At 33.5% G+C, this 22595-nt stretch overlaps 3 protein-coding genes across 4 annotated transcripts; 2 read left to right on the top strand and 1 right to left on the bottom strand.

Moving 5' to 3' along the window:
* Positions 1–563: 563 nt before the first annotated feature.
* Positions 564–4298, top strand: LOC115989751 (auxin-responsive protein IAA27-like). Its single transcript, XM_031113596.1, has 5 exons — positions 564–1362; positions 2161–2390; positions 3123–3264; positions 3768–3829; positions 3996–4298. The coding sequence occupies exons 1-5, from the start codon at positions 797–799 to the stop codon at positions 4031–4033; spliced, it is 1038 nt and encodes a 345-aa protein (XP_030969456.1). The 5' UTR covers positions 564–796; the 3' UTR covers positions 4034–4298.
* A 1158-nt stretch (positions 4299–5456) lies between these two features.
* LOC115992618 lies at positions 5457–9246 on the bottom strand. The gene is made up of 4 exons (XM_031116840.1): positions 8733–9246; positions 7219–7663; positions 7001–7116; positions 5457–6129 (listed from the first exon to the last, which is right to left on the bottom strand). Exons 1-4 carry the CDS (start codon positions 9109–9111, stop codon positions 5708–5710), a joined length of 1362 nt encoding a protein of 453 aa, XP_030972700.1. The 5' UTR covers positions 9112–9246; the 3' UTR covers positions 5457–5707.
* A 3207-nt stretch (positions 9247–12453) lies between these two features.
* On the top strand, positions 12454–15842 carry LOC115989266 (protein JINGUBANG-like). 2 transcript variants are annotated; one of them, XM_031112936.1, is made up of 2 exons: positions 12454–13159; positions 14833–15842. In XM_031112936.1, exons 1-2 carry the CDS (start codon positions 12596–12598, stop codon positions 15553–15555), a joined length of 1287 nt encoding a protein of 428 aa, XP_030968796.1. In that variant the 5' UTR covers positions 12454–12595; the 3' UTR covers positions 15556–15842. The 2 variants fall into 2 exon arrangements, with proteins under 2 accessions (XP_030968796.1, XP_030968797.1); XM_031112937.1 differs by having other exon boundaries at positions 12455–13159; positions 14836–15842.
* Positions 15843–22595: the final 6753 nt, after the last annotated feature.

Genomic DNA, 22595 nt, shown 5'->3' with positions numbered 1-22595 from the left:
AACCAGTCCTATAGATTTGAGTGAACCTACGTCATACTTCAAAGAATATGAATTAAGATGTTGAATGCCATCAAATTACATGAGAGTAGTTTTGTCACTAAGCTCTCATTTAAAATAAAATTTTTAACACTAATATTCTGCACACACTTTCCAACCATAAAAGAGCATCATCAAGTTACCCAACTGAAAAAAAAAAAAAAAAAAAAAAAAAACCTCTCAAAGTTTATTTAATTTTCCCTATTTTAAGCTCATATATATATATATATATATATTTATTTATTGATATTGATAAGTAGATTCACAATACATTATTATCTATACTCATACAGTTAGCCATATAATATTTTGGAGCATAAATTTTTTAATCGAATTGACAGGGCTCTCACAGGAGCCTTGATAGAGAGACATCATACTATCTCCATTTAAAATCATCTTACCTTTGCAGCAAGAAAAAAAAAAGGGGGTTAGAATTCCAAAACATAAAAGAAAAAAAAGGAAAAGAAAAAGGTTGTATTTCTTTTTATATATAGAAAAAAAAGTAATTAAAAAAAAAAAAGTCGCTACAGAAAGGCCAAAGAAGCTTCTTTTCTGCATCAACAAAACTAGACCAGCAGAGCTAAGCCAGAGTGTTTATCCCACAACCTCTCTCTCTTACTCTCTTTCTCTCTGCCTCTCTCTTTCTCTACCCTCTGTTCAAACTAGTTGTATCAAACAAGCTATCTCCTTCTTCTTCTTCTTCTTATTCATACACTTCTTGAGGCTTGTCTATTTGAGTTTCTTGCATTGTGTAACTTTCATGTCTATACCACTGGAACATGATTACATAGGCTTAACAGAGACTTCTTCAATGGAAAGAAGCTCTGAAAAGCTTTCATCTTCTAGTTCCTCTACTCTCTCCACTGAGGATGTGAAGAGTTCTGCTCTCAACCTCAAGGAAACTGAGCTCAGACTTGGCTTACCTGGGTCTGAGTCTCCAGAGAGAAAAGTCTCTCTTTTTGGCAAGGACTTAGAGGATAAGCATAATGGGTATCCTTTAAGCCCTCTCAAGAACCTTGTGTCTGGAGCTAAAAGGGGTTTCTCGGATGCCATTGATGGGTCTTCTGGGAAGTGGGCTTTCTCTATGAGTAATGGATCTGAAGTTGATTTAGTTAAAGGTGCTGTCTTGTTCTCTCCTAGAGGTGGAAATGGTAGTGGGAAAGCTCTGGGTGTTTTGGAAGGTAAAAGCAATACCCAACAGTCTTCTGTGTCTGCAACACCAACTTTGAAAGAGGCTGGTTGTGTTCCTCAATCTGCAAAGCCAGTTCAGGACAAGAAGCCTCAGGTTCCTGCTGCAAATGAACAGAGCAGTGCTCCTGCTGCAAAGTAAGCTTCCCTTTCTAAGCATTTGATTATTTTTGTTTTCTTCTCCTTGTTGAGTTATGCTATTGTTAGTCCAAAATTGTTTACTGAAAAATTTGAGGAAAAGTCATTGAAAATGAATTTTAGTTTTATGTTGTATTGGTTTTTCCATAAGAAAGTGAACGCCTCACCTCAAATCAATTTAATTGTTTTGAGCACACCTTTTTTTTTTTTTTTTTTGGTTTTTGTGTGTTATGGAGATTGAAATTTTTTAATAAGGGCTTCAAATAGAGCATTAATACTTGCTGATACTAGGTTCAGCTTTGGTATTTATTTGCTCATTTCCTTTTTCTTTTTTCCTTATTGTTTGCCTTTTCTTTGTTGTGTTCTATCGGTTCTTATTGACTTGTAGTTGTTATTTTTTTTTTCTTCATTTAATTAGAGGCTCTCTGTTTTAGCATGCACTTGGTAGATTCATGTATTCTTCCTAACATACACAGTATGTGTTGAGCTTGGATGCATAGATTTTGTGGATTGTACTAATTACTTAAAACGTTTAGTCTGTAGTATAGGTAATACGTTTGGAAAATTGTGTTCAGCTATATTATCTCTTTAAAAAAAAATTAGGCTTTTGTAAGGGTGATAGTTTTCGTGGGCTATTAATATCTTCTGTTTCAATCTTATTATTCTTTCTTTCTTTTACAGTGTAAGGTTTTCACTTTTTTGTTCTTCTGTCTTTATAAATATAACTCTATTTGTTGGACTTTTAAATATGTAGTACCACTTGATGGTGAATCATTGAGCATAATTTTTTTGCAACAGAACACAGGTGGTAGGATGGCCACCAATTCGATCATTCCGAAAGAACACCATGGCTTCCAATCTTGTGAAAAATAGTGATGATGCAGATGGGAAGACTGGATTTGGATGTCTCTATATAAAAGTTAGCATGGATGGTGCTCCATATTTAAGGAAAATTGATCTCCAAACCTACAACAACTATGCGGAACTCTCAGCAGCTCTTGAGAAGATGTTCAGTTGCTTCACCATTGGTACTCTCTCTCTCTCTCTCTCTCTCTCACACACACACACACCCACACACGCGCACACACGCACGCACACACATGCACACACGATAACACGAGGTTAATGAGTATGTGGCTATTATTTTCTTGTATAACACATCCCTTCGTTCTGTTTAGTCCCAAAAATAGAAAAAAAATGTGTAACCTATATTAAAATCCTTAAAATGCACCCTTTAATTTTGACAAGTAATAAATGGATTTTTCAGATCCAATAAAACATGGTTGAGAACCCTCTTGCCATATAAAGAAAGCCTGTAAAGGTGCAAGTGCTTAGTGATATATATTAACTATGATATTGAAGGAAACATTTCCCAATCATTTGCAGTTCTTCTTACCGCTACTAATGATTTTTATACTTTTTTTCCCTTGTGAATTGTGATTCTTATATCATATTATATTATATTTTATATATATATATAAAATATAATATAATATAATATGATATAAGAATCACAATTCACAAGGAAAAAAAAGTATATTTTAAATATATAATTTCTATTATATACATGCTGAGTTTTGTGGTAGGTGTGCTTGAATTTAGGAAATTTAGACTGCTTCTTTTAAGATATATTAAAAAGAGTGTTTTCTCAAGTTTGCAACAAAATTTCGTGATGAGATAATTACACCTGTTACATTAGAAACTATGGTAAGATATATCAGAAGGGTCTTTACTCAAGTTCATGAATGGCTGTGATTCAGGGCAGTGCAGCTCTCATGGGCTTCGAGGGCAAGATGGCCTGAATGAGAGCCGTCTTAAAGATCTTCTCAATGGTTCTGAATATGTGTTGACATATGAAGACAAAGATGGGGATTGGATGCTTGTTGGTGATGTCCCTTGGGAGTAAGTGCAATCCTCATAAATGTGACATCTGTTTCTTTTGTTTTCTTTTTTTCGTTTTTTCATTTTTTCATTTTCTAGTCATGCATATATGCGATTTCAAATGTTTTGATAAAAATCCTAGATTATTTCTTAATGTGAGATGGCTTGTCTTACTGAATCGCATGGTTTCTGTTATAAACTTTGAGTCCAGGTGATTGAATTGACTTAAATGTTGTATCATAATTATCTATAGTGGGGTAAACACTAAAGTAAAACGTTGATTGATATTGATCCCTCATAGTTCTGATTCAAAGTTGATATGATTTGACTGTCCATCACAGTTCGAAAACTAACTATTCAGAATTTTCTAGACATCAGGCTTGGCATTGAATTCTCTACTTTTATTTAGATATTTCCAACTTGATCTAGATGTTCTGATATGATATCTTGCTTTGGATTATTGAAGATTTATCATTTTCAGCCATGAAAATATTCCCTTATTGTTTTGTTGATTGTTTTCACAGAATGTTCACCAACTCCTGTAGGAGGCTAAGGATCATGAAGGGCTCAGAGGCAATTGGGCTAGGTATGTGTTATCATAATATGTTCAGTGTGATAATTTGTCAGCTTAATATAAAGTGTGACTGAAGTTGAACATCATGGATTTTTTGTCAGCTTAATCGTCGATTTTTGTCTCTGTAGTAAAAATGTAAGTACATTCAAAATGATCTAAGAAATATGCTTGATTGCAGCTCCAAGGGCCATGGAGAAGTGTAAGAACCGTAACTAAAGTGGAAGTATCAACAAAGACCACAGGGAGGTGTTTACTGGGTATCAAAAGATTTGAAAGAATTTGAAGTTTGGTATTTGATTTTAGAAACCTATATGTGTTTTTGATATGTATTAGCTTTTGTGTAGTTAAGAGACTGGAAAATTTTCATGTAAGGTAGAAGATTTTAACTGGAGACATGGATTATTATATAATTTCTTTTGTTTTTCTATATGTATCTCTGAACTCAAAAGTGATGTGTAAATGGATTGCTTGATGTTTGTAATTCCTCTGCCTCTACAACTCTATTTTTGGTAAATAACAGAAATTTGTTTACTCTATAATTCTAATTTTGAAGAAAAATGATGAACAAAGGTTGGGATGCCATAAGCCATAACAATTCCGTTTCCCTCAAACCAAGAATGCGTAGAAATTGGACAAAGGGCAAGAAAATCAGGGATGCCATAAGAGGAATGGGAAAAAGGGAAAAGAACAATGGTACTTTTTTGACAAAACGGAAGGACAAGGAGGAGAAAAGAGGAAAATAAAGGAAAGGGAAAGAGATGAATTCCATGTATGATTCTCTCTTTCTTTCTCATTTATTTCCAATTTCAAAGGAAAGAAAAATTGTAGGCTCCATGGAAATCAATTTTCTCAATTTTCTTCTCTCCTTATTTTCTCCCATACTAGGAAGCAAACGAAAACATCGTTCAGCCCAGAAGTCCAGGCTACATATGAAAAATGTACTTACCAAAAATTTATATCGAGTTGGGATCAATTAATTTATGTAAGCATAAAGTTATTATATAAGGATAAATAACTTTATAACAATTACACATTTTTTAAGCCGCAGATTTTAATGGGATCAAATGGTGAATAAGACTTTACTTGCCATGTCTTCAATATTATTAATTACTACTTGCCTTCAAGACATTTATATCTCCATTTTCCAAAACTCCACACTGGCACGGTAATGGCTTCCCTTTCTCTTTCTAAAAGCTCACCTCCTCTTCCACTCATAAACCAAGTTCGCCACATTCCTCTACTGTCTAGTTGAACCGAGGTACACCAAAGAAGAGAATGGAGAGTGGCATAATTGGAGTCGATTATCAAAGACAAGAGTAGACAATCCTGTTGCCACTGGCTTTTCTGCATTTTGACTTATAGTTGACCATGTAGAGATACTAGATGAACTAGTTTTTATTTCCAGCAAAAATAACCATTGAATTTTGACACGCACCAACACACACAATCTTACATTTGCATCTCAATTGACTGGTAGCATCTTATATAAAAAATATCAGGTAAGGTTTCTGAGCTTATACTAAGCAAGTTGGACATAACGTGAAAAACACGTTGCTGTGGCACATTTGTGTACCACGCACTTTTGACATGTGACAAAATTGTAGAGAGCCACAGATAAGATAAATGAGGGCACTAAAAATAGTCCACAGAGAAGTGAAAAAACTGATGGCCGGTCATTGCTACATTGTGCTTAACAGTTAATATACACAAGTCTTTTTGGTGAGTACACAAAAAAGTTGTCACTATCAGGGATTCTGAAAATTGATAAAGAAAAAAAAAAAAAAAAAACTAAAAAAGGTGAATGGAAACACAAAAACTACCAAGAAAAAATTCATGCATAATATAAACAGGTATGGGAAACTAAAACAATGCATTCTCATCAAGACTGCTCTAAGATTCTTGTTCAGATATGTGAAGATAAACCATCTGAGTATACCCGTTAAATACAGATGTCTCAAGTCTGGTCAAACCAAGACGCTGGAATAAGCGATACCGACCGTCTTCAACAATGGGACTGGGTGCACGAGCTGGGTCATATCTTGTTTGATGAGTGAGAGAAGGTCCAGCCACAGGAGGGAGTTCCCAATAAACATCAAGAATTGATTCCAGAAAACGGCTGTTCTGAAAGTGGTCTGCATAGGAGATTGGCTGATTACTGTGGTTGAAGTCATCTCGCATGTACCCTCTAACACCCCACCACGCTTCATCTGGGCCACAAAGTTCTTCTATATCGACTGCTTTCTGCCAGAATTTCCTCCTTTTCGATCTAATCCTAGCTTCATCACTGTCTTTAAAACAGCTATGGCCACCTCCTAAATTAACAAAATAACCAATTGACCATGAGTGCTTATTGAGGCAGTAACCCAGTACCCAAAAGCCCCAAACCAACAGAACAAAAATCCTATAGAAGAAAAACTCCACATGGGAAAACGCAATTACAACAGCCAAACCTATAATACAAGTCTGGCTACAATCTGATGGCTCGAATCATCAGAAGACTAGAAAATTTACATTTTTTGAAAATGAGATTCACTTTTTTCTTCTTAAAATCCTGTTGTACTTGAACAGAATATTGCTAGGTGTTGGGCATTAATGCGAGAGTTCTAAACACCTAAAATTAGATCATCCAAATTCTAAGACATAAATGCCCCAAAAAAAAAAAGAAAAAGAAAAAGAACATTCAGGCCAGCTGAAAGAAGACCAGATGTCTCATCAATTACCAATTAATACAGCCACCAATAAAGGATCATGGCAGGGAATGACATAAGTATAGATATATCTTTAGCCTACCCAAATACGTAAGAGAAGATTTTATTTACTAAAATTTGGGGGTGCCAGCTAGAGTAAGACTGATGGATGCACTTGAACCTTCTTGGCAGAAAGGCATACCCAATTTATTTACCAGTAAGCCATCAATAATGCAATCAACATGAAAATCTCTCTCTCTCTCTCTCTCTCTCTCTCTCTTTTTTTCTTACCAAAAAAAAAAAATGGTAAGTTACATGGGCACCTGCTGGGTCTTGAACCCAAAACTTCATCCTCTGCCTTGCTCTTACAAGGGAAGGAAGTGCCACTCAAGCTAAAATAAACTTTTCAAAATAACAGATAGACCACAATTCTCAGTTAATTCAAGGCAAAATCAATGTACATATAAATGAAAGGTAAAAGAGAGAGAGCAAGCACCTCTTATATAAAATTGATCACATATCTGCCTTACAGAATAATGATCTCCGGTTCCAGTGTCATAGTTATCCTCAAAAACAAGATGTTGGAAGCCCGCTTTCAGAGCCTGCTTTATTCTGCTCATGAAGGCATACAAAAGGAAAAAAATTGGCAAAACAATCCCAATCTAGATCAATAATGAATGAAGGGAAAAGTGTTCCTTGAGAAATGGTGATTACCTTTTCAATTCATTTTGATGGTCATCGAAAAAAATAAGAACCCGACTGAGATCAGTAATCTCATGTTTCTTCATTACACTTCCCCAATCAACACTTCCAAAATCAACAAAATCTTTTCCAGCAAAGTATGTGCAGTTTCCATCAACATAAGCAGGCCCCTTCTTCAGATATTTCTCAGGATGCCGTGGTGAAAGCGACACAATTGGTGTGTCTGGCATTGCTTGTCGCAAAACCCAAGTTGAATGTCCCTTAAATGCACCACTCTCAATCATCAAATCTGGCTTCAGCCATCGAGCAATGAACCAAAGGCCAAAACTGTGGTCAAAACCCATCCCATACATATTGTTTTTAATTGGCCGGGTTTCATATATAGGTACAAACTCTTCCAAGCCTTTGATTAAATCCTTAGATGTCCATTCGACCGTTTTTCCATGTTTCGATCTGCCTTTTGCCAAAAATAAGGACATAAGAATCAAAAAATTATTGGAAAATAAAACTTAATGATTTCACATTCAAACCAAGGATTTCAAACAGAACATAAGGATTCAAATCCCCTCATGTTCATCTTATGAGCAGCATGACTCGTGTTAATGAAATCTCAGCCATACCCAATTAAATGTATTGCCATAATCTTACAGAACTATAGTAATGGGACCAATTTGCACTCAGCTTGGTATCATTTTGTACCAGCAGGATCACAAATTCACAGTCAATAACAACTTATGGTTGAAATTTCACCAACACAAGGCATGCTTTACTACCATGAAAATGACAGAATCTATATTCCTGTACTCTATATTGTCTCTGGGAGTGTATGAAATGCAAGGGAAAGGAATGGAACTGAATTGTAGACCCCACCATTCCACTGTATGATAATAGACATTCACATCAATTAAGTAGGGGAAATAAATAACTCTTTTGCTCTTATTTGAAAAGCTTATGAATAAAATAAGCGGTATAATATAGTAAACTTACAATACATCCCTCCCCCTATTGTACATTGCATCTTAAATTCACTCCATCCTTAGTATTTCTTTCCTTTTATAAACTAACTTCTAAATCTGACTTCCATTTTTTACTTGGACCCCATTAAAGACCATAAATTTCCACAAGGTTCAGCAATTTCCTAAAATAAGCAACACAAAAGAAAACACATCTCCCCCATTAATTGTTGCAACTAATTTTTTTTTTTTTTTAATAAAAAAATTAAACATTTCTCACTTCCTTAACAACCCCAAAACACCAAATCTAGACATCCCAAATTCTATTCCATTTCCTCCAAAATTCCAGTACATTTTCTCAGCAACCAAACATAGTCCCCAATTAGTAATACTCTAGATCCTAATCAAACATTCACAACCCATAATCTAAATCCATCAATGCCTCACTATACACCAAAACCAAAACCAAAATATACAAACTTTAATAATAACAATTATAAAATTAATTACATTTTACACTAAAATCATAAATTGAATCGGATCCGGGTATTGAAAAAAGAGCAAAGGGCTTACACCAAGGGACGCCGAGAGATCCGAAATCGGATTCGAGCCCATCCAACCCGAAGAATCCGGAGCGGGTAACCGGGTCGTAACTGGAGACGCAAACGAAGGAGCGAGAGTGGAAAAGGTACAAGGAGAGAATGGAGAGTAAAGCGAGGGAGAGGAAGACGAGGCAGAGCCCGAAAGGCCCCATCCGGGTCAAGTAGTTCGCGGCGGTCCGGGTCGCAATTCGGATCTGCTGGTGCTGCTGCTTCTTGGTCTTCTCGTCGTCGTCGGCGTCCGCCGTCGCTTCGTCGTTGTCGTTTTCGAACTCTACCGATGACGTGGCGTCGCTGCGAGGCGAAACGGCACGGCGCACAGAGAGAACTCGCTCCAGCATTTTCTTGTGCATTGATTTTTATTATTATTTTTTTTTGGTTTCGGTTTTGGTTTTGTTATCGAGTGTGAGAGTTTGTGGGAGTTGTGAAAATTGAAATTGTGAGAGAGTGTAATGTGAAGAGGAGAGATTAGGAACTCAAAAGAAAAAAAAAAAAGAGAAGTAATGTCGTGTCAAGAATGTGTCTCTCTCTAGTCTAGAAGGGTATAAAGATTTTTTATTTTTTATTTTATTTTTGGAAAGATTTATTTTTAATTGTTGTTTAATAAATTTAGCATTTATTGATGAGCTTTTATATATATTGAGAATGAATGATGAGCTTAAATATGATTTTGCGAAGTATTAGGAATTTAGGATAAGTCCCATTCTTCTTCTTAGTTTAATTCTCATCCCTTTTAGGCTGTTTAGTAAGAATACTTAATTATAATTTTTTGTTTTGAAATCCATAAAATGGTGGGTTTCATACTTGAGTTTATTGTTTGACTAATATTTTCTAAATATAGTTTTTAAAAAAACAGTATCCTATTTTTTTGGTAAGGTTTAGCTTACCTTCAGTACTTTTTTAATTAGAATCTATTTTTATTTTAATAAGAAACTACCACATCATCCACTAATTAAATAAAAAGTTGAGATTAAAACCCACTACTACTTGCTATTGTGTATTTAAAACAAAATGACACTTCAAGTTAAAAAAAAGTACTAGAAGTAAGCCAAACCCTTTCTAGTTTAGAGCAGGATTTTGAAAACGGCTAAAGGTGTGTTTTCAAGATACAGAAAATGTTTTTAATGACATAGTTGTAAATAAATTGAAAACAGTGGACTTCACATATTTGTCCAAACTTTTTTATCTCTTAAAATAAGGAATTTATCTTTATCATAAAAAAAAATTTCCACATTTCAAATTTGAAACTTATTATTAAAAAAAAAAAGTACATGAGTTCTATTCCCTTATCATTATCCATTAAAAAAAAAAAAAAAAGTAATCAACAAACTTTTTGTAAATATATATATTTTAAAATCTCAAAAATAGAAATGGTCACCTAAACAATTATCTTTTGTTTTTAGTATTTTGAAATTTTTTCTTAAAAGTAGGAGCCAAACATGTATAATATAAAAATCATTATTTGAAAGCTAGTTTCAAGTTCAATTTTTTGAAAATTGTTTTTATATTGTTTTGAAAACAAAAACAAAAATCCTTTTATCAATCAAGCCCATATAGATAGATATTTACTTTGTTTAGGTGCCACTTAATTACGATGAATTATTAAGTCTATCAGGAGGACTACTGACGTGGTTCTTCACATTTGTATAAATGACATCATCTCATTGATTAGGAAGACCACATTAATAGTCCTCATGATATACCTAATAATTAATTACTTGACAGCAATAGAAAAAGTTATTTTAGGAACACAAACTTTACCGTACCACGTGAATTTGTTGAGTCTATGTGAAAATAACAAGTAACTATCTAACTGATACTAATCAGCCATATAAGAGATTGGGGCGGGGGGGGGGGGGGGGGAAGTGTGGAAAAATATAAAAAAAGAAAGTGCAGTATAAATTAATAAAAGTAATACTTAATTATGACTTGAGCCATCATTAGCACTTGAGAAAGCAGTGGATTTGTAGCAAATTATTCATTACATCCAGTATAGCATACTCTCCTCTCACATAAATGTGGCTCTATATGCAAGATCTACGCGTAGGAGATGTATCTTTATACGAAAAAAAAGAGGATGTAGAACATTAACTGCCCTCAATAATTTCTACAGCTTCATTACAGCGCAAGCCACCTGATTTCTAGCAATATTGCTTCTGGACATTCCACCTAGCCAAGTTGCTTAATTAGTCACCGCCAACACCTATCGAATTTCCAACGTGGTGAGAGAGAGAGAAGTTAGCCCCTGAGCGCTTTTAAGGTGACATGAATACACGTAATCCATGAGTTAATTAGATGATGACAAAGTTAATATTGAAATGTGTTGGAGAAAAATAAGGACTGAATTGACATTAAAAATTTGTAGAGCAGAAAAATAAAACTGGTTCTTAAAATTGGTAACCAAACACGTATTTAAGAATGAAAGGGATTTTTTTTCACATTGGTTGTGTATATCTAGTATCTGCTATTTATAATCTCAGTTTATAAATACAAAAGTTACCTTTTGTAGTTGTACTATAGTTATATAATGTATTATAAACCCGATTTAAAACACTAATATTACTATTTTCGTATGTATTCTAATAAATATTACTGTTTACTAAAAAAAAACATATTTGTTTCTCAAAAAAAAAAAAACATATTTAATTAAGAATTATTTATTTTAGAAATTTTTAAGTCTTAAATGAAAAAAATCTATTTCAAAATACTTTAATCCAAGATCTCAGTCTCAACCAATATATAAATATTTTATTAATTTGATATTTCTAATATATTTTTCAACCTTTTTCAAGATTTTGGCAAAAAAAAAAAAAAAAAAATCGAGATTCCAACCAATATACAATTATATTGGATTGATAATTCTTAGATTTTCCATATATTTCATTGATATACAGTAAATATTTCCGATATCTCAGTCAACATATTTCCCATCTATAATACAAGATAACCTTTTCAATTTTTATAATCAAACCTAGATCTCACAAAAATATGTATGTGGAAATGTTTGGTAAAGAAACAAGTGTGAAGAGATTTTCTATTCAATATGAAATTGTCTAATCATACATTGGAAAACCTGTGTTTTCTTTAAACAAAATTAACAAATTGTTCATTTTAATTTTATAAAAAATTAAACATTAATTTAGGAAATTTTGATAGAGAATATTATGAATAAAAAGTAGATAAAATACTTCTTGATATTTCGTTTAATGCACTGCATAATGTTTGCTTGTTATGATTACTTCTTTTTAGTGGAAACCCAAAAATTTATAGAAAATTTCAAGAATGGAAATAAAAGAGAGGAATATACAAGTGCTTTTTGGTGTCTTTGTTAACAACTTGGTTTTCGTGGGGAGAGAGAAAAATGGTAGTAATAGAAAATGTTTGTTGAAATTATTGGTTAGAATCTTAATTAAGTACCGTACTTTTGTCATAACTGAACTTTGAGATTATTATTGTTATTGGAAGAGAGATAAAGAATCCTAAGATGATTGAAGCTTTTTGTGGCATGCATGCAATATTTTTAAAATAAATTTATGAGTCATAATGAGAGATAGCCCTTGGATTCTTACATTTTTTTTTTTTCTTTTCATTCTTTGATGAAAAATTGCAACTATACAATTCCCCAAATGAAAGGGTAGAAGGAAAAAACTGCAACCAATTCTGCATTAGAGCATTTATATACTTCTCCTACCAAAATCAATTCACATTATGCATCACAATTTGTAGGAGAGCTATATATAATGCATTTAAACACAATATTACCCCACCAAAAGGAAAACCATTACACCATATGCACCACCACTACACCAGTCCTCTCCTTTGCATTGAGAGATAGAAATGGCTTCACTAGACTCCTCCAATTCCCCTCCAAACCCATCTTTTGCAATAAGAGGAACAGCCACACAGAACAAGTTCTTAAGAAGCATTTCAACCAAAGAGCCTTCCTTTTCACATTTTCCTTACACCCCACCAAGGCTAAGCTCCCCTAGTCTCTCCCAAAGTCTCCACACTTCACCACTCTCTTCACCTCTTCACCCTCTCTCTGCTTCCAAGCTTAATGACCTTTACTCCACCTATAGATGTGTCTCTTCTGTGCTAAAAAAAGATGGCCAAATCTTGTCCATTGCTGTGTCCAATAGCTTAGTCTACACTGGCTCTGATTCCAATGTTATAAGGATTTGGAAACTGCCTGATTTCAGTGAGTGTGGACAGCTCAAGACTCAGGCTTGCACAGTGGTTGCATTGAAAGTGTCCAATGAAAGAGTGTATGCAGCTTATGGTGATGGCAAGATTAGAGTGTGGCGCAAAACATGGGATGGGTCTTTGAAACACATTCGATTAGCAACAATCCCAAAATCTGGAAGTTATGTTCGGAGCTACATTGGTGGGAAAGACAAAATGGTAAAGTTTTTGATGGGTTTGTTTTGCATTTATGTCTTGTATTAATTTTGTTGCTGTTATTTGTTAGTGTACAACTGCATGTTATTGTGTGGATTCATTGTGTATTTGTTTTGTGTGGAAATATCGTTGGGAGGTGAGTATTGTGTGTGTGCACTTAGAGGTTCTTTAGGGTGTGCTGAATAAGTGGCATGCATTCATAGGTCGGACTTGGGAGAGAAATATTCTAGTAGTCCTCTTTCACAGTTTCATGTGGTCTAGAATGATTTACATGGTGGTGGCACTATGGAACTTGAATTAACAGGCCCAACTTTCAAGTTTTGAGCTGTTGGATTAGTAAAAATATTGAGCAACCCAATCCTAGGCTACTAATAGAAGATAAAGCTTGGGCTTAAAACTAAAAAAGAAGGAAATGATTTGGAAGGTTAACTAGCCCCATTCTAGTGGGTTTCATCAAAATTTTGTTGAAAATTTACACTAGATATAAGTTGTATTCAGTGCACAAAATTCTCAATTTTGTTTTAAGAGGTTGATTCCCGGATTCAAACTAGTGATCAATCACTTTTGGTGCAAACCACTTTTATTTATTCCTTTTGTTTTCTTTCGTTTGGTGTGTATGTATGAAATTTGGTCTTGATTAAAGCATTGCTTTTTTTTACTGCTAATGCTTTAAATATCGTTGCTAATGTGAGATGGGTAAACTACATAGGATGTAAGAGGCATAGAATGTTAAGGAAAATTATTTACACGTCAACAGAGGTATAGAATGTCTAAATTCTGAAGTATGTGAGATGGGTAAACCCTCCTTATGTAATCCCCATTAGATTAAGTGATATAAATCCCCTTCTATGGAAGAATCTACCACGTTGTACAACAAATTTTCCCCCATTTGAAGGTATAATTTCAAGATTAGGGATAACTCTAGTATTGGCACATTGGTACTATAGTCAGTCACTAGGAATATGTCTTGGTGAGACATACATACCTACTTTAATGAACCCATAGATATTGGTGTTGCTCATTATTAAAATGAAAATATGGAGCTGCAAATTAATTTAGCTTCAGAAGTGTTGGAAGAAGAACCTTGGCTAAAATTAGATTTGGTGCAGTAATAATAGCTTCAATATATACCATGTCTACTTTTTGGTATTCCAGACTCAATGGCATGCATAGCTTTACTAACTTTTCCATTATATATGGGCAGAATCTTATACTCTTTAATGTAGGCACACAACAACCGACATTACTTTAAATTTTCTTTCTATATAAATGTCAGGAAAGAATTAGCTGGAAGTTATTTCCTAAGAGCATCCAAATTAAAAAGCATTGCATGAATAAGGTGTTTGTTGAACATTTTTGCTCAGCGATTACTTCCTTTTCACTGTTTTTCTGGTGAACTGAGTTAAAGTTGGTAGAAATATTTATAACAATAATAACAAACATATAATTATATTCAATCTATTAGCAGAAATATAGGTTATATGTATATTGAAATTGGCGCCTAGTTCTGCCTTTTCCAGAACATTAGGTAGGATAGCATTTTGAGCATGAAGTGTAGTACTGAACTTTTTATGATTGTTTCTTTTTCTGAAACCAAAACAATGTACCTTGTTATTAATATTATTGTTTGTGATTAACAAGAAAATAATTTCATCATTCATGTTCAATCAATCTAGCAGATGAAGCATACTGGACCTATAACCTCACTAGCGATGAATGCATCAGACGACATCATATATTCGGCGTCCCTTGATAAAACAGTGAAAGTATGGCGAATTTCTGACCAGAAATGCATTGAGACCATTCAAGCTCATTCTGGGCCTGTCAATGATATTATAGTCACTGATGATGGGTTACTTTTCACAGCCTCAGATGATGCCACTGTCAAAGTGTGGCGCTGCAACTTTTTTAGAGGGAATCAGTCTCACTCACTCACTGTGACACTCCCTGCCAAGTCCTCACCTGTAAAGACCTTAACACTAAACCAAGAAGGTGGAGTATTATATGGTGGGTGCACAGATGGTTACATACACTATTGGTTCAAGGGTTGGTACTCAGGCCAATTACAATATGGTGGTGCACTACAGGGTCACACACATGCAGTAATGTGCATTGCTAGTGTATCAAATTATGTTGTTAGTGGATCAGCTGACTCAACAAGCAGGGTTTGGGTTAGAGAACAAGATGGGCATCACACATGTCTAGCAGTCTTGGTAGGTCACAGAGGGCCTATTAGGTGTGTCACTGCATTTTCTGGGTCCTTAGGTGAAGAGAGTGAGGATGGTTGCACAATTTGTACTGGGAGTCTTGACGGAGTCTTAAAGGTGTGGCATGTGACATGCAAGAACAAATCAAGCCAGAGTTCTGCACAAAATGCGTGCGAGTATTTTGAGCTTTAGAATGGACTTTAGGGAATCTAATTTGGGTAGCAAGTGTACATATTTCTAGTCTATGTTCTGGCTCACTTTGTTGTCAACTATGAAGCGATGACAAGCTTGAGCTTGTAATTTTGAAGTGATAGGTAATCATGTACTAGATTAACAAGCGCTATATATGGATGGGTACTCTCTAACCTTTCAATATGCAGTGTATCTACTTTGTTGGTACATCTTTAACCAATAATTCTTTTGAAGTAGACCATTTAATAAGATTGGTCATCTTTCAAATGTTCCTATATGCAAAGGAATAAAAAATAACAAATTTGGTCTGATTATTTCTTTATATTGTAAAATGTTCCTTTGTGCTATGGCCTTACGTGCCAATTTAACCAGAAACTAAGATGATTATACATAGCGGCATGTTCTCATTCATTGAATGGTTTGATGTGTCAAGCTAAGATTAATATTCTACAACTTATGATAGTAGCTACACATTTTATACAAGTCAACTAAATAGCAATTTTTTCCTTTAGGACAATACAAGAATGTTTACAAGAAATTTAATTGAAATAAATGAAGGAAATCATAAGAACCCGAACTGCCACTAATTAGTAATTATGGTTGGCCTATGATGAAATACTCCGAGTTATGAATGATGCATGACCCTCTCTTTTTAATATCAGAAACTTGCTTTCTGGCAATGCTCTCCTTAGAGAAATCAGATATGCGTGGGGTGTACTTATCTCTGACTGCATTTCCAACCCATCGTTTGAATGTTCCTCACTGTTAGGTTGCTCCCTCTTTAACAACCTATAAATGATGCGACAAAGAATACGCAAGCCACAAAGAATGGCTATGATTACTAAAGCAGATAGAATGTAAGCTTTGATGGAATGTGATCTTTTGCATCCAAGCAGAAATCCTAGACACACCATGGCTAAGGCTATAAGCACGAAAGGTCTTAGAAGGTTAAGTATTAGAGGAGAACATATATATTTTGCTTGGGGTTCCTTCCTTGTTCAAAATGTAGAGAATTTTTGGTGTATGCCGTATAATACAAGGTTAATTTCTGGGTGTATTCTTGCCTTCAATGTCAATGGACACAGTTTGCCAACTTCTGTTTCAAGGATAGAATATGTAAACAAACCTTTGCATAAAAATTACTATGGGAATCTCCTCCTTTTGAGCCATTCCTAGATCCACATTTGTCTTTCTTTCTGGTGTTGCTTTCTACCTCGGCCCAACTTGAAATTATCATTTCTTTTTTATTATTATTTTTAAGTTCTCTTTTCACTACACTTATGACATGTATTCACACTTTGACATAAATCCATTTACATTAAACACTAACACACAAAAATTCCTGTCGTAAATCGCAAGTCATGTCAAATATTGTCACCTCTAAATCAAAACCTTTTTTTTTTTTTTTTATATAAATTCAAACAAATAAAATTTCAAATATAATAATGAAACAATTTCCTCCTTATTAGAAGTGTTGGATCAAACAGGTAAGCCGAGACTAAGTACTTTATATTCTAATCTCATAATAATTTAAACTACCCTTTCATGCAAATGGTGTTCACAATCTAATCTTAATTGAATATTATTATTATTATTATTATTATTGCAAGAGTAGGCAATGTATCTAACAAAGTTTTGCTACCAGGATGCTTCCCCATCTTCAATCCCAAGCAAGACTCCCAATCTTTGCACCTTTTAAGAGATGCCACCAACATTTGTGATAAAAAAAAAACAAATAGTCTGGATCCTCACTACCGTAGTACTACCCAATACCTGCTCCCTCAGGATTGCCCTCTAAGTCTAAACTGATGTTTATATTATTCTAATAAAGTTCTTTCCCTTCTTATCCAAATAAAAAATTAAAAAAAAAAAAATACCGAACGACATTTAAATTTTTATGGTGCGGATTTGACTAAAGGAGACTCTATCAATGACTACTAGAACAAAACCACCATAAGTAGGTACCAAATTACCAATTGAGCAGCGAGTAAAAGAAGGATGAATAATTTTTAAATCAAATCAGATTCAAAATCTTACCAGATTAAACCATAAAACATTTGAAATAAAAAATGAAAGAAAAGTAAATTCTTAAGAGAGAGAGAACATTTTTGGCACATGCAAAAGAGAACAGTTGGTGTTTGTCCTTGTTTTGGATAGAATGGTGAAAATGAGTTTTTCACCACGGTTAGAAAGTTAGAATTTTAGAGTTTGGTGGAAAAATTTATCAATACAAGTATATAACCATTATCGATCGTGTTAAATTCACAATTCAAATGTAAATTGGATAAAAAAAGACATCTACCTATGTGTTATATGATTTTTCTAATTACGGGTCATGTTAACATTGTCACCCCTAGTTTTAAAAAAAATAATACTAATTTTTGATAAGTAAAAGAAAATTAGAAAAATTCAATCAAAAAGTAAGGATGATACAATGTCTTAATTAGAAGTGTTGGAACACACAGGTAATCCAAAATACGACAAGCATTAATCTCACAAGACCATTTTACTTCATATTCTAATCTCATAGTAATAACTTAAGCCACCCCTCCATGTAATTGGTATTCCCAATCCAATCTAAATTGAATCTCGTAACCTTTTGGAAGGATGGGCAATGTATCTGCCAAAGTTTGGCTATTATCAAGAAGCCTCCCATCTTCAATCCCAGCAAGACTCCCACATTTTAAATGATGCCGCCAACATTTGTGATCAAAAGCACAACAGTTGCATGGATCTTCTCTACACAATAGCTTCTCACATAGCACCTAGAGTTCAAGTAAAATTAGAGCTGAAATAATTAGTTCCAGCAAGAGTAAATTTTTTAAAGACGAATTTGATATATTCTTAATTTCAAGTAATTCTATCTACTTTTGTATTAACAGGACATCAAAAGTTTGTCAAAACTTCAGCAGAGGAATATATCAGGGTACAAATCATTTAAAAAAAATTATTAGTATTAATTTAGATTTTTCATCCTATGTGTGCAATACCAAACCACTGCTAAGCCATAATAGCTTATTGCCTTCTACTCAAATACCAAAAAAAAAAAAAAAAAAAAAGAGAGGAAAGAGACAATATTTCACTTGGAACTTGCAAACTCTAATGGGGGTGTAGAAATCATGCAAACTATTATCAAGCACTTCACTTCAGTAACTTTCATTTCCCCCATATTTTAATCACCAAGACTTATATTACATAATTGTATATGTTCATCACCTGACATGCAATACAACTCCAATGCATCTATCAACTAGGGTTAAAATGCATTAAATAACAAACAAGTCAAATCTAATTAACTTGTCAAATACAAATTAATCTGATAGAGACAATCTAAAATATTGTAAAAGAACAATCATACCATTATGCACTTCTCCTGGAACTCCAAACCTGTTGACAAAGAAATAACCTTCGGACAACAACTCCAAAGCAAGCCATCCATAAAACTTCCATAATCTATTCACAGTGTTCTGTTGCATACATTTAGTGTTCTGCTGCGTACATTTAGACTCGAAAGTTCCAGTTCAAATGGTGGAGAAAGGGTCATTTCTCTCAAGTCTTCAAAATTATATGTAACCTTCATAATCCAAGCAAAGTAAAAAAAGATCTCACTAAACAAAAAGTGAAATTGCAAAAATAAAAAGGCATTAAAGAAAAAACTGGGTGAAAATTGATAAGTTGTGTTAATAGACAAACCTTCGGACAAATGATTGTTAGCCTCAAAACTTTTCTTCAAGTTGACCTTACTAGAAATTCCCTCAATTTAAGGAACCACAGAGTGTCCATTAGATGATTGGCATAAAATGTAAGATCAAGTTCAAAAGAACATGGGGCATTCTTTAAAAATATCATAGGAAATTTATTGCTGAAGCCATGGTATTGGATTGACGATAGATTCGGAGCATCAATTTCAACCTCTAGACTATGGCATTTATCAATTGTTAACATCCTAAGCCCCTGCGCAGAAATCTTGACACTTCTTCAATTATTACAGCTAATGACCTGCAAAGTTTCAAGGTGGGGAAATCTATAGATAATGAAGTGAAGATCCTGATCTGTAATGCTCACACCTCTTAGGTATAATATTTTCAAATTATGACTGGCAGCGATGTCCAGATGTTTCAGTCCCTGACATCTTATAAGAGCAGAATTGGAATTAAAAGGGTAAGTACAGAAGATATCTTGGAGAGTCTCTTCACTCACATAAATATCCTTAAGCCACAGCTTTTGTAGGGAATTTAACTTCACAGCACTCCTATAGAATGGTTGCTCATACTTGCAACCACTAGTTGACTTTGTAACAAGTATTGTTCCAGGAAAAGTATACCATGTATCCCCTTTTGTTTTAATCTTAAGGTCAATCTCTTTGGCATTATGTTGCGAGGCCAACTGTATTCATTTATCAACTACTGAAGCCCACTTCAAGTCAACAAGGGTCATGTGAAGTTTAAATTTCTGTATCAGCAACTTATGCTCATGAAATCTACTTAAAGACTTGTCCACAATTTTGATGAACTCTTCAATTCTGTGTATTTCAGAAGAGAAAACGATCAAAATCAAGGTAACAGGTTTGATCAAAATCCAAGATGGGGAATGAACACCATACACAATTCCATTTCTTAGACAAGAGACTAGTTTTAGCTGCATCTTTTCGGGGTAGGAAGGACAATGTGTGATGCAAGATCATTTCAGGAAATCAGATATCTGATCCATGGCATCAATTTTTTCATCCATCATATGTCTTTCTATGTTGGTCTTCTGTGTCATTGTCAAAAATAAAATGTAATAAAAAAGAAATCAAAGGGAACAAATTGAAGCAAAAAGTTGATATATCCTCTAAAATAGAAGCTGGTAAAAGAAACACATCTTCTTCATTCTAATCATAAAAAATTGGCCAAAATACAAATTGCATCCTTTAAGTTTGACTGAAATTCATTTTAGTTCTTTAACTTTACTTTTCAATTGAGTTCTCTAAATTTTAAATTTATTCAATTCATATATTTTGTCCAATTCCTTTACAATTAACTAATGAAAAAAGAACTTTGAAAAACAAATTCTCACATGAAAAATCTATAAAATATTTTTTTTAATGGAAAATTTTTAATAAAATTGGATAGAATGTCTAAATTGAATAAATTTGAAATTTAGAAAACTTAATAGTACAAAAGTAAAGTTGGAGGGTGCAATTTACATTTTAACCCTAAAAGAATCTATAAAATAAAATAAAACTTAAAAGCTACCTTCATCATAAAAAAAACTCATCAACAATCAACCTAGCTTGTTTACCTCAAAAAGACAAAAATTAATATCTTCGCCACTAAACCTTGAAGAAGACAAAAATAAATTTTTGGGTTTTCAACCCAACATGATTTTCCTCGAAATAAGCCGAAAATATAGCCAACAACAAACGGATTTTCTACAAACACGTCGCAAATCAAAGTAACAACAATAATACTATATATATATATATATATAAAAGTAAAACTAAAAAAACTTACGGCATAGCATCTCAACTCTAGTCAGGAGAGAAAGTGTACTTAAGACTTTGGAGATTGGGAGTATGAGGCAAAATTTGGTAAATAGTACATTTTTAGGAAAAAATTTAATGATTAGCATGCGTTTGAACTTATTTAGTTAGTTAAACTATTTTTGGAACTCGACTCGAGTTTGGCAAACTCGAGTTCCAACCCAAAATCGACTTTACTACACTCGAGGTCCAACTAGCATAACTCTAACGTGGAATTAAAAAAAAAAAAAAAAAAACCCACGTGGAACTTAGTCCCTTGTTTCAATACATCTGCATCTTCCTCATGTTCTTGACCTTGGTCATGCCTGCAAGATATGTCTCATTCTCACTTCTCTATTTTTCTTATCTAGGATTTTTTTTCTTTACTTTTTAGTGTTATTAGCCTGTTTGCTGTGACTTCAAATATTCTGGATCGTTTCAAACGATCAAGAAAACAAAACCCATTACTATTGCTATTTTCTTTTTCTTTTTCTTTTTCTTTTGGGAGTTAAATTTATTTACTTTTGTTAGGGTTGCTGAGAAAATGTACACAAGTCCTGGAAAGAAAGTTTAGATCTTTTTGTTTTTTACCTTGCTTTCTTTTTGATTTTATAGAAAAGAATGTGAGAAATGGTTGTATTAGGTTCACTGCAGTATTTCTTTTGCTAGAATCAAACTTTCTGCATAGATATAAAAAATAGAATTTCTCCTATTTTTGGTTTTGAGGTCTTCAGATTGTTTATTCATTTTCTACTTATTTGTTGCTATAAATTGCAATTGACCATGTTCATGATCTTTTTCTTATGTGATATCTAGACTGTGATCAATTTTTTCTTGTGGTGACCACCTAAAACATGAATTATATTTATTAAAAAAAAAAATGATGATTACAATTCTAATTAAAAGTGTCATTATCCAGCATCACTTATAGTAGTTATAGAGGACCTACTACATAAGTATCATTAGAATAACCCAAATTTAATAATGTGACAAAAAATCATACTGCACTAGAGAATAAGTCTAGGATTTTAGCATATAGGCTTGTGGGGATCTTGTACTTCATCTTCCATTTCTTTTCTTTTTCTTTTTTTCTTTTTTTGGGTCGGCTATGGATCCTTAAAAGATTATGCAATGTCAGCCATATGCATTTTTTTATTATTACTTTGATTATTGAATGTTGTAAATTTAAAAGATTTTAGTCGATATTTTATATTGTATGGTTTAAATTAAATCCTATGTCTTCTCTTTTTCCTTTCATACTTGGCTCATTTATGCATATATCTTGTGTCTTTTTTTTTTCTTTTTCTTTTTTTTTTTTTCTATTTGATATGACATAAAAACTTTTTGCAGCACAACGATAGATCCTGGACCCATTGATCATAGCGTTTTGACGGAATAAGTGAATCATCGATCTGAGTTACTTTGGAACCCTAGAGGCCAAGTAAAAATTTTCGCATAATGGTATTTGGTGATTTATTAACTTTTTTTTGAAGTGATAGAAGAAACCTGAAATTGATTCAAAAATAGACTTATAGAT

The sequence above is a fragment of the Quercus lobata genome, chromosome 5, assembly GCF_001633185.2.
Source record: "Quercus lobata isolate SW786 chromosome 5, ValleyOak3.0 Primary Assembly, whole genome shotgun sequence".
In the NCBI taxonomy this organism is placed as follows: Eukaryota; Viridiplantae; Streptophyta; class Magnoliopsida; order Fagales; family Fagaceae; genus Quercus; species Quercus lobata.
Note: the sequence above shows the minus strand (reverse complement) of the source record. Positions and strands in the feature narration are given on the sequence as shown.

Excerpts from the sequence above, each read along its gene's own strand:
- LOC115989751 (XM_031113596.1), top strand. The coding sequence starts at position 797 with ATGTCTATACCACTGGAACATGATTACATAGGCTTAACAGAGACTTCT. Across the intron at positions 1,363-2,160 it reads AGCAGTGCTCCTGCTGCAAA|AACACAGGTGGTAGGATGGC; the intron begins GTAAGCTTCCCT and ends TTTTTGCAACAG. Across the intron at positions 3,830-3,995 it reads CTCAGAGGCAATTGGGCTAG|CTCCAAGGGCCATGGAGAAG; the intron begins GTATGTGTTATC and ends GCTTGATTGCAG.
- LOC115992618 (XM_031116840.1), bottom strand. The coding sequence starts at position 9,111 with ATGCACAAGAAAATGCTGGAGCGAGTTCTCTCTGTGCGCCGTGCCGTT. Across the intron at positions 7,117-7,218 it reads CATCAAAATGAATTGAAAAG|AATAAAGCAGGCTCTGAAAG; the intron begins GTAATCACCATT and ends CTTCATGAGCAG. Across the intron at positions 6,130-7,000 it reads TGATCAATTTTATATAAGAG|GAGGTGGCCATAGCTGTTTT; the intron begins GTGCTTGCTCTC and ends TTGTTAATTTAG.
- LOC115989266 (XM_031112936.1), top strand. The coding sequence starts at position 12,596 with ATGGCTTCACTAGACTCCTCCAATTCCCCTCCAAACCCATCTTTTGCA. Across the intron at positions 13,160-14,832 it reads TTGGTGGGAAAGACAAAATG|CAGATGAAGCATACTGGACC; the intron begins GTAAAGTTTTTG and ends CAATCAATCTAG.